General features: G+C 42.8%; 1 protein-coding gene across 1 annotated transcript in view; it reads right to left on the bottom strand.

Moving 5' to 3' along the window:
• Positions 1–8,740, bottom strand: part of TDRD5 (tudor domain containing 5) — a 94,491-nt gene extending 85,751 nt beyond the window's left edge. Inside the window, 5 exon segments of the mRNA XM_035722342.1 lie at positions 3,428–3,621; positions 5,651–5,725; positions 5,882–6,058; positions 7,769–8,005; positions 8,540–8,740. Of these exon segments, the coding sequence (XP_035578235.1) occupies positions 3,428–3,621; positions 5,651–5,725; positions 5,882–6,058; positions 7,769–8,000 (678 nt within the window). The 5' untranslated portion in view covers positions 8,001–8,005; positions 8,540–8,740.
• Between the last annotated feature and the right edge of the window lie 7,042 nt (positions 8,741–15,782).

Genomic DNA, 15,782 nt, shown 5'->3' on the forward strand with positions numbered 1-15,782 from the left:
CAAAGTACAACATCCTTTCTTGATTAAAACTCTCCACAATGTAGGGATAGAGGGAACATATATCAATAGCATAAAAGCCATCTACGAAAAGCCCACAGCAAATATCATTCTCATTGGGGGAAAACTGAGAGCTTTTCCCCTAAGGTCAGGAACATGGCAGGGATGTCCACTATCACCACTGTTGTTCAACACAGAAGTCCTAGCCTCACAAAGAGACAATAAAAAGAAATAAAAGGTATGTGAATAGGCAAAGAAGAAGTCAAAATCTTACTCTTTGCAGATGACATGATACTCTATATGGAAAACCCAAAAGACTCCACCCCAAAATTGCTAGAACTCATACAGGAATTCAGCAAAGTGGCAGGATATGAAATCAATATACAGAAATCAGTTGCATTTCTATACACTAACAATGAGAAAGAAGAAAGAAAAATTAAGCAATCAATCCCATTTACAATTGCATCCAAAACCATAAGATACCCAGGAATAAACCTTACCAAAGAGGCAAAGTCTCTGTACTCAGAAAACTATAGAATACTCATGAAAGAAATTGAGGAAGACACAAAGAAATGGAAAAACGTTCTATGCTCATTATTGGAAGAACAAATATTGTTAAAATGTCTATGCTACCTAAAGTAATCTACACATTCAATGCAATCCCTATCAAAATACCATCGACTTTTTTCACAGAGCTGGAACAAATAATCCTAAAATTTGTACGGAACCAGAAAAGACCCCAAATAGCCAAAGGAATATTGAAAAAAAAAAAAAAAAAAACCAAAACTGGTGGCATCACAATTCCAGACTTCAAGCTGGATTATAAAAGCTGTAATCAACAAGACAGTATGATACTGGCATAAAAACAGACACAGAGATCAATGGAACAGAATACAGAGCCCAGAAATGGACCCTCAACTCTATGGTCTACTAATCTTTGACAAAGCAGGAAAGAATGTCCAATGGAAAAAAGATAGTCTCTTCAATAAATGGTGCTGGAAAAATTAGAGAGCCATATGCAGAAGAATGAAACTGGACCATTCTCTCACATCATATACAAAGATAGACTCAAAATGGATAAAGACCTCAATGTGAGACAGGAATCCATCAAAATCCTAATGGAGAACACAGGCAGCAAGCTCTCTGACCTCAGCCACAGCAACTTCTGGCTAGATAGGTCTCCAAAGGCAAGGAAAACAAGGGCAAAAATGAACTATTGGGACTTCATCAAGATAAAAAACTTTTGCACAGCAAAGGAAACAGTCAACAACAACAACAAAAAAAAGACAACTGACGGGTGCCTGGGTGGCTCAGTCATTAAGCGTCTGCCTTCGGCTCAGGTCATGATCCCAGGGTCCTGGGATCAAGCCCCGCATCGGGCTCCCTGTTCTGCAGGAGGCCTGCTTCTCCCTCTCCCACTCCCCCTGCTGTGTTCCCTCTCTCGCTGTGTCTCTCTCTGTCAAATAAATAAAGAAAATCTTAAAAAAAAAAAAAAAAAGACAACTGACAGAATGGGAGAAGCTATCTGCAAACGTCTCATCAGATAAAGGTCTAGTATCCAAAATCTATGAAGAACTTATCAAACTCAACACCCAAAAAATAAATAATCCAGTTAAGAAATGGGCATTTCTCCAAAGAAGACACACAAATGGCCAACAGACACATGAAAAAGTGCTCAACATCACTTGGCATCAGGGAAATACAAATCAAAACCTCAGTGAGATACCACCTCACACCAGTCAGAATGGCTAAAATTAACAAGTCAGGAAATGACAGATGTTGGCGGGGATGCGGAGAAAGGAGAACCCTCCTACACTGTTGGTGGGAATGCAAGCTGGTGCAGCCACTCTGGAAAACAGTATGGAGGTTCCTCAAAAAGTTGAAAATAGAGCTACCCTATGACCCAGCAATTGCACTACTGGGTATTTACCCCAAAGATACAAATGTAGTGATCCGAAGGGGTACGTGCACCCCGATGTTTATAAAAGCAATGTCCACAATAGCCAAACTACGGAAAGAGCCCAGATGTCCAACAACACATAAAGTGATAAAGAAGATGTAGTATATATATACAATGGACTATTACTCAGCCATCACAAAAATGAAATCTTGCCATTTGCAAGGACGTGGATGGAACTAGAGGGTATTATGGTAAGTGAAATAAGTCAGTCAGAGAAAGACAATTATCCTATGATTTCACTCATATGTGGAATTTGAGAAACAAAACAGAGGAGCACAGAGGAAGGGAGGGAAAAATAAAACAAATCGAAATCAGAGAGGGAGACAAACCCTAAAAGACTCTTAACTGCAGAAAACAAACTGAGGGTTGCAGGAGGGGAGTGTTTGTGGGGATGGGGTACCTGGGTGATGGACATTAAGGAGGGCGTGTGATGTAATAAGCACTGGCTGTTATATACAATTGATGAATAACTGAACTCTATCTCTGAAACTAATAATACACTGTGTTAATTGAATTTAAATAAAATATAATTAATTTTTAATGCAAAAAAAGGTTGTTATCTTGCTAATTTAACCAGGCCTTTCTTGGTTATATTCTAGTAGCTTTTGTTGAAAAATCCTTCAGTGTATACATAGTCAAAAAAATACCAGCACTGTAGTGCTCAGGCCAGCCATTCGAGTGAAGATATCCACGAGGTAAGTTGCAAATATACTTCTAGGACTTCGGTGAGAAGCTGGAACTAGAGAGATATTTGAGGGTCATCTGCAGAAAGTACAGGTACCCCTCGCCTTTCAAAAGTTCACACTATGCCCCTTTGCTTTTATGAAGGATCTAGGGTTAGTTCTTGTTTTTGCTAATTCAAAGAAATCGAAAGAGGATTTTCAGAAGTGAAAACAGCATCCAGCATTTGTTTTGCAACAAGTGGTGACAGGGGCTGTCTGAGCAGCTGGAGAGGCATCGCCAACCTCCTTCCCCAAGAACTTCATTCAGCATCAAGCTATGGTGGCTTGATGCTGTGCTTTATCTCCATTTATTTATTTTGTGTGTCAATTACCAAGATAAGTCCTAAGGTATCAGAAAAATCATTAGCAAGATGTGTCTTAAGGTATCAGAAATGCCCACTAGAGATTATTTTGAGAGTCTGGGAATGTTCAAAATATTTTCCATATAAATTAATGGTAATTGTTTCCTTGCTTTATACCAGTTCAACTTAAGAAAGGTTTCCTAGGAACACTGTACTTTCGAATAGCAGGGGAAACCTGTCGAAGAAACCAGAGGAACTGATAAAATTGTACTCTTTTCCCACTGCCACCTCTTACTAGCTAATAATCAACACAACCATAGAAAATGTTCAAATATGAAATGACTTTAACTTTAAAAGGTAAGCTTTTCCATCAGTTCTAAGTAATAAACACTGAATTTAAACACATTTTTGGTGTATTTATATATCTCCAAAATCAGATATCTTACCTGGTTTAATTTTTCAGTGTGATTCAGCCTTGAAGTCTCTACTGCATTTGACTTAAAAGTCTTTTCCACGTTCAATATTTGCTTCGGTAGTTCCATGTTTGAAGTGGGTTGTGAAAAGCAAGCCTTTGCAACTGGGGAGCCTGTGGAGTATGACCCCTGTTTCATTTGAAAAGGCTGAGTAAACATTTTCCCTCCTTTTGTGAATAAAAGAACAGAGAAAAGTTGTCACTAACGATTTCTACTTTATTTTCCAGTGGTTATCTATAGAGGCTACTGTGACCTAACTGCCCTCAACTTTGAAATAACAATTAAGTAAGCTTATGTGTTCATACTGCCAAATAAAATTTACATACAATGGAAGAGATTCTCATCTATAAATGAAAACCAAGAGATCATTAAGTGTGTTACTGAAAAGGTTGGGGCTACCTAAAAACTCTACTTAAGGCCACCTCAATATAATTACAGAGAGGCAGGTTTCAATAGGTAAAAACCTAAAAAGCTGTATCCTGTTTAGGAGGTCAAAAAGCCTCCAAGTAAGGAGTCTACTTAAAACTACGCTTCTCAAACCAGACAATCACCTAGTAGTATGGGAGCAAGAAAGGGGGATAAAAAAGCTATAGAATAAAGGATATTCTAGAGTACAGATTTTTTTCTTCAAGATTTGTAGGGAGGAAAATACCACTGGAGAGATATATGTTGATGTACAACACGAACAGTTTATCACTAGACTTCATTATAGCCTAGCTCTTTACTGTAACATCAAGTGCGCGCGCGCGCACACACACACACACACACACACACACACACACACACACACACACACACACACACACACACACACACACACTGTTTCCAATATATCCTGATGACAGGATGAAGGGTCCACAGATGGGAAACATGGACAATCCAATCACTGGGAAGGAATATCGCTCCCCCCATTCAATAAGTTGGCAAACTGCTTTATACAAGTCAACCTCTTATAAGTTTAACAGCTTGATGAGTTTGTCTCCCTAAGTTTGAGCAACTCAAGAATACTGATACTGTTGATGGTTCAGAGTTAAACTCAAAACATTCACTGGCCCCTGCAGTCTTCCCTGACCAGAGCATGTAAACACCCTAGGATATCGTCATCAAATTATACTTCCTATCATAGTTTAAGTATTGGTTTCTACACTTGGGACTTTCTCATGGTTTCACCTACATTACTCTAAATACAGATTTTAGAGAAAAAGAAAAATCACTGAAATAGGTATAGAAATTCTCCAAATACGCTCAGTGTGTAGATTCTGTACTGTCAAGGATCTAGTGAGGCACCACACAAATGATCACACTGGTCTTCTGAGACTTTGAGAAAGTGATTCAGGGATGAAAGGCACAGCATAGGGACCACAGTCAATGGTATTGTAATAACGTGACAGCTGCACTGTGGTGAGCACAGCATACGTACAAAGTTGTCAAATCACTATGTTGTACACCTGAAAACAATGGGTCATTGTGTGTATTTCAATAACTATATATATATTAAAAAAAACAAAAACAAGAAGGACAATGATTGGGTAAGAAAAGCACTGAACAGTATTAAGAGCTGAGTATCAAACCCTGGCTGTAACACTTTTCTAGTCATGCAACTTTGGAAAAGTCATTTAACTTTCCTGAGCTTTCTTTTCCTTATCTCTATGATTGGGTTATTCACCCTTCTATGGTGTGGCAATGGGAATCCAAGGTAAAACGCTAAATAAGGTGGTTATCATTACAGTACATAAATTACTGCATTGCTTGCTAGGATATCAAAGATCTGTGCCAGCAAAAATTAGATGGCAAATGCAACCAGTATTTTTTTTTTAAACTCATTTCCCATGTTATAGCTTTACATGGACTCATGTTCATTTACAGTGTTCCAGAGAAAGCAGATCTTGTGTTTTTATAGTAATAGCTACCACTTATCATAAGCTTACTAAATGTGAGACACTTTTTTGAGTTCATCTCATTTAATCCTCAGCACAACTCCAAGAGGCAAGTATTATTATTCCTATTCTAGAGGAGGAAACTAAGGCTTAGACGTTTTAAGTAACTTGCTCAAGATCACTCAGCCAGCAAGTGGGAGCGCCAGGATGCAACTTTTGACAAACTCTGGGAGCTGAGACATTACCTACCTCCATAGCTGCCAGGACTGCTCCAAATTCTGCTAACCCACAATACAGGGATTAATGCTCACATGCTTACCTGCTGGCCATCTTCTCTGCTTTTCCTCTGATACGCTCTTCTTTAGCATCAACAAAGAACCTGCTCTGGTCTGCTCTACAGAAATGACATCCGAAGCAGCATTAAGCACTTCAAACATAGAGAGGAATCCATACTGCACATACTGGAATGAACGTCCAAATCGTCTGACAAATGCCTTTTCAAAATCAGAAAGGAGAACGGGAGATAACGCCAAGAGGTCTTTCAACTCACTCTTCACAACAGCTGGAAGAATGGGGGGCACCCTTCCTCGGTAAGGTACTCGCCGACGGGAGCTCGGCCCAGAGCAAACACTGGCCCTTCCCTTCTGCACGGAGTTTCGAACCTTATGGCTGCTCCTCTGTTTTGCAACCAAACTTGCTATTCCTTTGGTGGATTCATCTGGAATGGCTAAGGAGGTGTGAAAAAAGAAATCATATTTAGGTGAAAACTTAACTCCTTTCTTTATCCTTTGCATCTGTGGTTATAGAGACAATTCTTAACTCTCCAAGGAGCTGTGTATCTAGGTAGCATTATAAACGTGAACCCTTGGTTCCTCCATTTCTTGTACTTTACAGACGACCACTTGTTAGCTCCTCTACCAGAGGATGAAGACAGAAAGATAAATCCCAGTATTTAGCATTACCGCTGACTGCTGAAATACCTGAAACTCTCAAGATGAACAAACTTCCCTGCAATGTTTGTTTCATGAAATTTAAAACATGAGTTCATAATTTAAAATTCCCATTTTTGAGATATCACCTCACACCTGTCAGAATGGCTAAAATTAACAAGTCAGGAAATGACAGATGTTGGAGAAAAGGGAACCCTCCTACACTGTTGGTGGGAATGCAAGCTGGTGCAACCACTCTGGAAAACAGTATGGAGGTTCCTCAAAAAGTTGAAAATAGAGCTACCATATGATCCAGCAATGGCACTACTGGGTATATACCCCAAAGATACAAATGTAGGGATCCGAAGGGGTACACGCACCCTGATGTTTATAGCAGCAAAGTCCACAATAGCCAAACTGTGGAAAGAGCCAAGATGTCCATCGACAGATGAATGGATAAAGAAGATGTGGTAGATACATACAATGGAATATTACGCAGCCATCAAAAGGAATGAGATCTTGCCCTTTGCAACGATGTGGATGGAACTGGAGGGTATTATGCTGAGCGAAATAAGTCAATCAGAGAAAGACATGTATCATATGACCTCACTGATATGAGGAATTCTTAATCTCAGGAAACAAACTGAGGGTTGCTGGAGTGGGAGGGGGTGGGAGGGATGGGGAGGCTGGGTGATAGACATTGGGGAGGGTATGTGCTGTGAATTGTGCAAGACTGTTGAATCACAGATCTGTACTTCTGAAACAAATAATGCAATATACGTTAAGAAAAAAAAAGAAGATAGCAGGAGGGGAAGAATGAAAGGGGGGAAATCGGAGGGGGAGAGGAACCATGAGAGATGATGGACTCTGAAAAACAAACTGAGGGTTCTAGAGGGGAGGGGGGTGGGAGGATGGGTTAGCCTGGTGATGGGTATTAAAGAGGGCACATCTTGCATGGAGCACTGGGTGTTATGCACAAACAATGAATCATGAAACACTACATCACAAACTAATGATGTAATGTATGGTGATTTACATAACAATAAAATTTTTTTAAATAATAAAATAAAATTTCCATTGTTATGTTTCTCCCAATTTAAGGTGCAATAATCTGAAATCATATGTAAACTGTAGTTTTTGTGAACGTACCTTTTTCTGGGGAACGATTTCTTGATTTTGCTAAAGCTTTCACTCTTCCCACAACCTCAAAGGTAACCATTAACCCTCTCCCCCTCAAAATATTAAAATCCCCTCCCTGGGATGCAGGATAATGGCTAGATGCAGGATAACTGCTATAACAATTCCTATTAAGTTTTTATTTCAATTCCAGTTAAATCCACAGTGTTATATTAGTTTCGGGTGTACAGTATAGTGATTCAACACCATGCATCACCTGGTGTTCATCACAAGTGCACTCCTTAGTCCCTATCACCTATTTATTTGCTAGAATAATTCCTTCCTAAGTAATCATTATTGCTTAGCTTATAGATCTTAAATCCTAAGCTTACCTTTCAGTATTACAGTACCATCCCCACAGGGGCAGACAGTGACAACATCAGGCATGTCCAACACCAGCTCCATAGTTGACCGATAGCCAAGGATTCGGAGTGGCAAATGGCTGCCAACCATCAAAAGGTACTCCTTTTCCAACTGCTGTGGGGTCAAACCATCTTTGGTGGAAATGAGAAGTGCCCTTATTTCTTTCCTCAGGCATTCCTGTACACGCTCTTGTTCAGACATTGCACCTTACCGGATTTAAGATAGAAACATGGCTCATGAGAAAAGCAAACAAACCCAAGTTGGCGGGGGGGGGGGGGGGGGGGGGGGGGGTGTTAAAAGGATCAATAGTGGAATATAAACCAAGAAGCGAATTCTAAAGGTGATAAAGCAGAAGCAAAACCGTGAAGGTTCTCTGAAACCCTCATTTCGCAAAGCCCTCACACAATTCAAACTCTAAATCTCAACCTGTGTTGATTAACCTGCACGCCTGAGAAATCACCGCCCCTGGCTAATGTGTGCGAAGTCCCAAGTTCCGGGCTGGTTGGGTTTTATGTTTTGTTTTGTTCTGCTGAAGCATTAACAAGGGTTTTTTGGGGTCTTAGCCTACAACGCAAACTTCGCATCAGACAGCATCCCTCGTCGACGCTGGGAGAAGGCCCGGGAAGTAGGCAGACGCAATTCCGCCTTCCCCAGCGCACGGAGAAGGCTCCAGGTGAAGACCTCGCACTAGCATACCTGCTCCGACCCAGACCACGGGGAGGCCGCCCGCTTCCTCTTACCCAAGTCAACGACCTTCTTTTTGCCGGGGCGAAGGGGTCCTCTCCCCGTCCCCAACGTCTCTCTCCGCCCCAAGCGGTGTGAGTAGCTCTCCTTCCCGCGACGCCGACTGCCCACGCCGCGGGGCGGAGCGCCGCCCCTCACCCGTGTCGCCCACAGCGCGGGCGCTGCCGTTGCAGGCCGGGAGAGTCAAAGGCGTTCTCCCGCCCAGCCGCGGAGGAGGAGCAGCGCCAAGGCGCCCGCGCGCCTGCGCACCAGGGCCCGAGGGCGGGCGGCGTGCGACCCGTCGCAGCGGTCCAGCCCCGGCGGCGCGCGGCCGGTGGGACGGTTGGGCAGGGCCGGCCGCTCAGGGGTCGGGGCTGGGGGACCGGGCGGCGCAGGGCCACCAGACCGTGCTCTCGGGCAGCGTTGCCTCCCTCGGGGGATCGCCGGCGCCTACCTCCTCCGACGTGGCTGGGAGACGCGCGGTGGGGCTGCAGTTCGAGAACCTCTCCGACCACCTCCCCAGCCAGACAGGGGCGAGGACAGGGGGCCGTCCGCCCTAGCGATGTGCAGGCAGGAGGGGGAGGGGGCCTCGAGGTTCTGAACTTGGGTGTGCTTCAGAATCACCTGCGGAGCTTACTGAAGTTAGGGGCAGGGGGGAATGATACCCGTATGATACCCAAGTCTGATCCGCAGAGATTCTGATTCAGCAAGCCTAACGCTGTTGGGGTAAAATTACAGGCGATCCTGAAGCTTGGTGGAGAATCACTGCAGAGCCAGATGCAACTTGGGCTCCCGGAAGAGAGCAGGTGGGGCGCGGAGAGCTTCTTGAATGAATGTGAAGAACCTTCCAGATGCCTCTGGAGACAAACGAGCTGGGAAACTAAAGAGGAGAATGTATTTGAAGAAATAACCTGGGGATGTGTTTACTGGATAAGGAGAATGAGCCAATTTTCTAAAGTCCTTGAAAACCAGAAAAAAAGCTTAAGGGGTACAGAATAGGAACGGCATAAAGACCTCAAAATGTAGTCTAATTAAAGGAACACGACAAACCAAAACATAACCAAGGAATCTGAATTAAGAAGAAAACCTGTGCACACACCTGTACTTTATTTTCCATCTAAAATTCCATGACCTGTTAAATCCAAAAAAAGCTCTGGGAAAAATATGTTCCATCAGTGAGCCAGGTATATTGAGGAATCCCTGAAAGACACATCATAGAAAAGATTTCTCGGTTTATAGTAGAATGGACAAGGCAACAAAAATGAAAGTGATGAGAGGTGGAAAATGAATCAGAAAGAATGGTGGTGAGGTTTGGGAGTTTAAAAAGAAGGAAAATGTCCCAGATGTGAAGAAAAACACATTTCAGATTAGAAGGGCCCACTGAGTCCTTAGAATAACTAATGAAAAAAGATCCCATCCTAGACAAAGCCTAGGAGAAAGGGAATCAAGAGATTTTATATAGAGAGAGATTACCTATAAAGCAATGAAAATGAGATTGCCATTGGATTTTTCAATGGAGCATTATCTTCAAAGCTGAAACTGGAATCCTTTATCCAGCCAAATCAGCATTACATGCAGAAAAAGAAAAGACATCGGTAGACGTGTAAGTTTGAGAAAGCTTATCATCTCACTAAGTAACTTGACAATGACTCCTGCAAAATGAACAATGAGTTGGAAAAAAGTATCCCAGATTCTCATCCCCAATTATCTGAGATGACAGCTACCACATATTGAGCACTGACTCGATGCTCTTCACAAAGATTATCTAATTCTCTTCCCAGTTATTCTGAGAGATAGTTATCCCCACTTTAAAGTGAAGAAATGGATATACAGACATGAACAAAGATAGAACAAAGAGGGATAGTCAATAAAAACATAAAACTTATGACTGAATCTAGAAAGGTATCAGTGCATAATGTGAAAAAGGAGATCTTTAAAACAATATTCTGGAGCTAAATCCCAGACCAATAATGTGCAAATCAAGTGTCAGGGGCTGTTTGAGTTACTTGGGTAAGGAGACCCCATTGGAAGAGTAGCTGGAATTGGAGTCATCACTTGCTTGGGTTTCCAATAATGCACTGTCTTTTGTGGTAGATAACCTGGGAAGTGAATGGGAATGAGGTGGGAATAATCACCCTGGCATCCTTCACACCTTTGATTGGGACACTCACCTCTGCAATTCTCCTGGTATGTGATCGTGCTTTTAAGGTATTATTTTGCCCTCCACTTGGCGTTTCCTACCAGAATAGCCCTTGCTCAGTGAGTGAATGTGCCAGTGCAGGAATTCTGTCACTTGGATTTCTATTCCAGCTCTTCACTTGGCAAGTAGCGTACATAACCACAGGATGGACTCAGAGTCCCACCTGCCCTATCCAAAGGTGAACTTGGGCCCGAATTCAATTCGTTTATCACCTAACCCCTGTAAGCTCAGAATGCTGATGGCAAAGTGACATTTGGGGTCCCAGAAATTAGTGTTAGTTTAGAATTAGTAAGTTATACACTGAACAATGTAGGTACTTCCTTTTCTTCAGAGCAGTTATCCTAAAAGGATCACAAGGCCTTTAGGGAGAAGCCAGGACGAAGGTTTGCAGGGCTTAGGGACAGCGATTCAGCAGCGTCCTTAAGAATATTTGGCTACAGGGGCGCCTGGGTGGCTCAGTCATTGAGCGTCTGCCTTTGGCTCTGGTCATGATCCCAGGTCCTGGGATCGAGCCCCACATCGGGCTCCCTGCTCTGCGAGAAGCCTGCTTCTCCCTCTCCCACTCCCTCTGCTGTGTTCCCTCTCTCACTGTCTCTCTCTGTCAAATAAATAAAATCTTTAAAAAAAAATATTTGGCTACATTCAACAGGCTCTGGCTCTGGGATCTAATTTAGTTCTGGGAACAGGGTGACAAGCCTTGTCTCTCATGAGATGCCTCTGTTCTCCAGACCTGGAATTGTGTTTTGTTGGTTTGTTTGCTTTTGTTGTTACACAGACCAAAAAGACTTAGTGGGTTATTTGTCGAGTTCATTCCTTGGGATCCTGCCATTAATTAAGCACAACCAGAGAGTTGTGTGAGTTAGACCAAAGTGTTTTCCACCCTGCTGACTCTTAGGATGATCAGAGTTAATTCTGCTAATTAGCAGGCTCCCTCGGGCCTCCTCCCAGCCCTGCCTGCCTCTGGGAGTGTGTTTCTATTGCAGCTGCTCCTACAGCTTTGCCGCCTTAGAAAACAGCCAGGAAAGAGTTTTTGTGTTTTTTTAAGCTTCTGCAGCTTTAATATGTGCCTCATGACAGGAATGAGAGGGTCTGCAGATAAACAGAGGGAGTAGGTGAGTTTAAAGCTCATCATAGAACCAGTATAGCATTCCTGCCTCCCAAAGTTTTTTTTTTAACATTACGTCTGATTTGGGACCATTTGATGCCACTGTTCAATTCTAGTTCCCACAGCAATTACTCCAACCTTCACCATCCCCCCTACACTTTTTACCCAGTCCTGCCTCACCACTAGAAAATGACTTCGCTTGGACACGCAGAGAAAAGAGAAGCTCTTATGTATGAACCTCCTCAACTTCCAACCCAGGCCTCTACGCCAGCCCCACTCTCATCTTTCCTCCTGGTCTCAGCGGGGGCGGGGGGGGGGGGGCGGGCGTGCAACCATCCCGCTCTTGAATCTATCCTAACTCCTCTAGGACCATGACCTTTGGCTATGATTACCCAGTCCTGTATATTCAACATCTCCTTACAGACTCCTTTCCTATAACATAAAATTATGCTCGAATCCTTTTTATCTTACACAACACGGACACAGGGAGAGACAGAAACGCACACTCTCTTTTGATCTGTATACCTCTGTGGCCATTCCTGTGTGGCCAAATCCTTGAATAAACAATCCACACATTTTTTTTCCACTTTTTCATCCACCATTCACTAAGCAAGGAGACCGCTACTCTGCACAGTGTTAAGTTACTTTTACCAAAATCATCAATGACAAATCTTGCAATTGACAAATCTTACGGACTTTTCAGTCTTTTCATCTTAGATGATCTCTGATGTTTACTCTTGATGCCCCCTCCTTTTGTGAAAAATCTCTCCTCAGTGGGTCTCTATGCTGCTGCACCAGGCGTGGCTCCCAGCTTTCTGCTCTATTTCCTATTTTTGATATTAAATGCCCACATACCCCAGGGTCTGTCCTTGGCCCTTCTCCTTTTTACTGTCCCCCTTCTTCCTGAGTCACCTTTTTCACTCTCATAATTTCAGCTTTGGCTGCTGCCTTCCAAAAAAGCATGTTCAGTTAAGCAACAAATATCTTTCAGCTCCTACTACGTTCCAGGCACTGTTCTAGAAGATGGGACTAAAACAGTGAGCAAAACAAAGTGCCTGTTCTCCTGAATCTTAACAAAGACAAGCAAAAGCAGACAAATATATGTCAAGTAATGATAACTGCTCTTGAGAAAAATAAGCCAGGGTAAGGGAGTGAGAAGGGGCTGCTTTAAAAGGGAGTATTTAGAAAACATTATTATTTAATCTCTATGACCGTGGTTCTCAAGGTGTGATTCCAGAGCACCAGCATAAGCTGAAAACTTGTTAGCTATGCCAATTCTCAGGTCTCAGCCCAGACCTGCTAAATCAGAAACGGTGGCAGGGCAGGTGTGTCAGGTACAGCAGTGTGTTAATAAGCCCTCCAAGTGATTCTGGTGCTGCTAAAGTGAGAACCGCCCCTCTAGAGCAGTTTCCCACCGCACGTGCCATGGATGCATCACAGGTGTGAGGTCTAGTACTGATTTTCCCAGCCCACTGGGGCAGCTTCAGGGCTAGGGGGAGAGCAGGTGTTGGGAGCCCGCCCCCCCGCCGAAGTAGCCTCCACCCAGACTTTTCAGAGGCAATCAAGTGGGGTCAGCCGCAATGCCCGCAGGCACCCAGGTATTAACGTAAGGCCATTCAACACTCACTGACAGGCTCGAGAAGCTGGGCGCTGGCCGATCTACTGCTTCAGGGCCGCCCCTGGGCTAAGGACGAAGGTCCCCTACAGGAACGCAAAAGAGACTGCGCAGCACGAAGGGAGGGCCGGGGCGGGGGGTGTGGCTTCTGCTGGCTCCCTCCCCCACACCTCCGGCCGCTTCCACTCTAGCTGCGCTCTAACCGCTTCTTAGCGGCGCTTCCTGCTCAAAGTTTCATCGTTATTCTGAAATATTCCTTACTTTCGAAAAAATCCGACTGGATTTGAAATCCATTTCCCTCATTACAAGAAATGTGAAAATTACATTTGTTGATGAAAGAAAAATTATTTGATTCTTTAACTTGCATAAATTTTCAAGTGGTTGTAAAAAGAGCTTTAAAAAGCATGTCACAATGTATATTGAATTATTGTGTTGTATACCTTAAATATATATAGTTTTTGTCAATTATATCTCAGAAGCTAGAAAATAAATGCATAAATAAAAACAAAAATTGTGTGAACATGGGGTATCTGGGACGCTCAGTTGATTAAGGGGCTGACTCTTGGTTTTGGCTCAGGTCATGCTTTCTTGGGTCAGGAGATGATCCCACATGGGGCTTGGTACTCAGCAGGGAGTCTGCTTGAGATTCTCTCCCTCTGCCCCTCCCCCCCAAAATAAATCCTTTTTAAAAAATAAAGTGTACCTTAATTTTTTTAAATTGAGATATAATTGATATAATATGTTGGTTTCAGGTATACAACATAAGGATTTGATACTTATATATATATTGCACTACAATAAGTCTTAATAGTTAACATCCATCTCCATACATAGTTTAAAAAAATATTTTTCTTGTAATGAAGACTTTATAAGATCTACTTTCTCGGGGCAGCCGGGTGGCTCAGTTGGTTAAGCATCTACCTTTGGCTGAGGTTATGATCCCAGGTTAAGATCTAGCCCCGCATCTGGCTCCCTGCTTCTCCCTCTCCCTCTGCCATTCTCCCTGCTTGTGTGTGCTCTCTCTCTCAAATAAATAAAATCTTTTTTAAAAATCTACTCTCTTATGCAATGTAGTGCTATTAACTACAGTCACCATGCTGTACTAAACATTTCCATTATTTATTTACTTTCTATCTGGAAGTTTGTAACTTTTGACCCCCTTCACCCATTTCAAGATTCTATTTTAAAATTGAAAATATTTTATTAGTATATAAATTTTCTGATATTGAATCCCTAATACTTCACATTTTATTTTTACCATGATTATATATCAAAGATATAACTTTATCACCAAGCCTTTTATAGATACTCTCAAATCCTTTTGTTTGCCCGGTATGCTATTCAAATACTATCATTTTCTATGTTTGTCATAATGGGCAAAGATTGGAAGCACTGCTCTAGGATCTCAATATCTCTCTTACCCTCCCTCCCTTTCTCTCTCTCTTCCTCCCCCTCCATCCCTTCCATAACCCAACACTGAAACAGGTAACATACAAAGTAACATCCTCAGGGTCACACAAGCCACCAGAAACAGGAGATGAATCATTTGTGATGGAATAAAATTCTCAATTGAAATCTAATGGAGCCAAAGCTGTTCATGATCACTTTTCCATGTGTGACATTCTCTTTCAGTGGTTCTCTCTCCTCCCTCCCACTTGGCAATCAGGAATACCTCCTGATTTGGGATGCAAAGTTACCTACAATCAAGGAATAACCTAGTGGGCACTAGGATGGGGCTTGGGGTAAAGGAAGTATGGGGTGGTTAACTGAGGCAGCTCTGCTCTTAACTATAATGTCAAAACCTAAGCACACAGGGCCTAGGATCAGGCCATCTGACTTTTTTTTCCTGATCAGCTTTTTCAGTCCTAGAGGAAAGAGCCAAGAGGGCCTTCAATGCCTACAAAGCATCTAACTCAACTGGCCAAGGTAGAATACCAGTTAGGGGTTAGGGCCCAAAGATAAAGCCAGCAACAGAGCACATTGTTTGGAAAATCTATGCTCATGTGTCTTGAGGACCCAGCAGAGGAGGCTGCTGCCACAGTCAGCAATGGTGAAAAGTGAGGATCTTGGTCACCATCTGTCCCGATCTTCAACTCTAAATATTTGAGTGTCTACTGTACATTTTCACACAAATATACTATGGACACTGCTAGCTCAACAGAACTAACACTGAACTTATTGTGTCTACCTACCTTTAAACAAAAGCTCTTTCTTCCCTCGTATCCCTCAGTTGAAGGTCAGCCCCACTCACCCAGTCACTTTGACCAGAGAGTAATTGGGAGTCATAATATTTTCATTGAAACATAACTCATATCCCCCTTCTCACCTGGATTATTGGAA

The sequence above is a fragment of the Zalophus californianus genome, chromosome 10 (assembly GCF_009762305.2).
Source record: "Zalophus californianus isolate mZalCal1 chromosome 10, mZalCal1.pri.v2, whole genome shotgun sequence".
Classification (NCBI taxonomy): Eukaryota; Metazoa; Chordata; class Mammalia; order Carnivora; family Otariidae; genus Zalophus; species Zalophus californianus.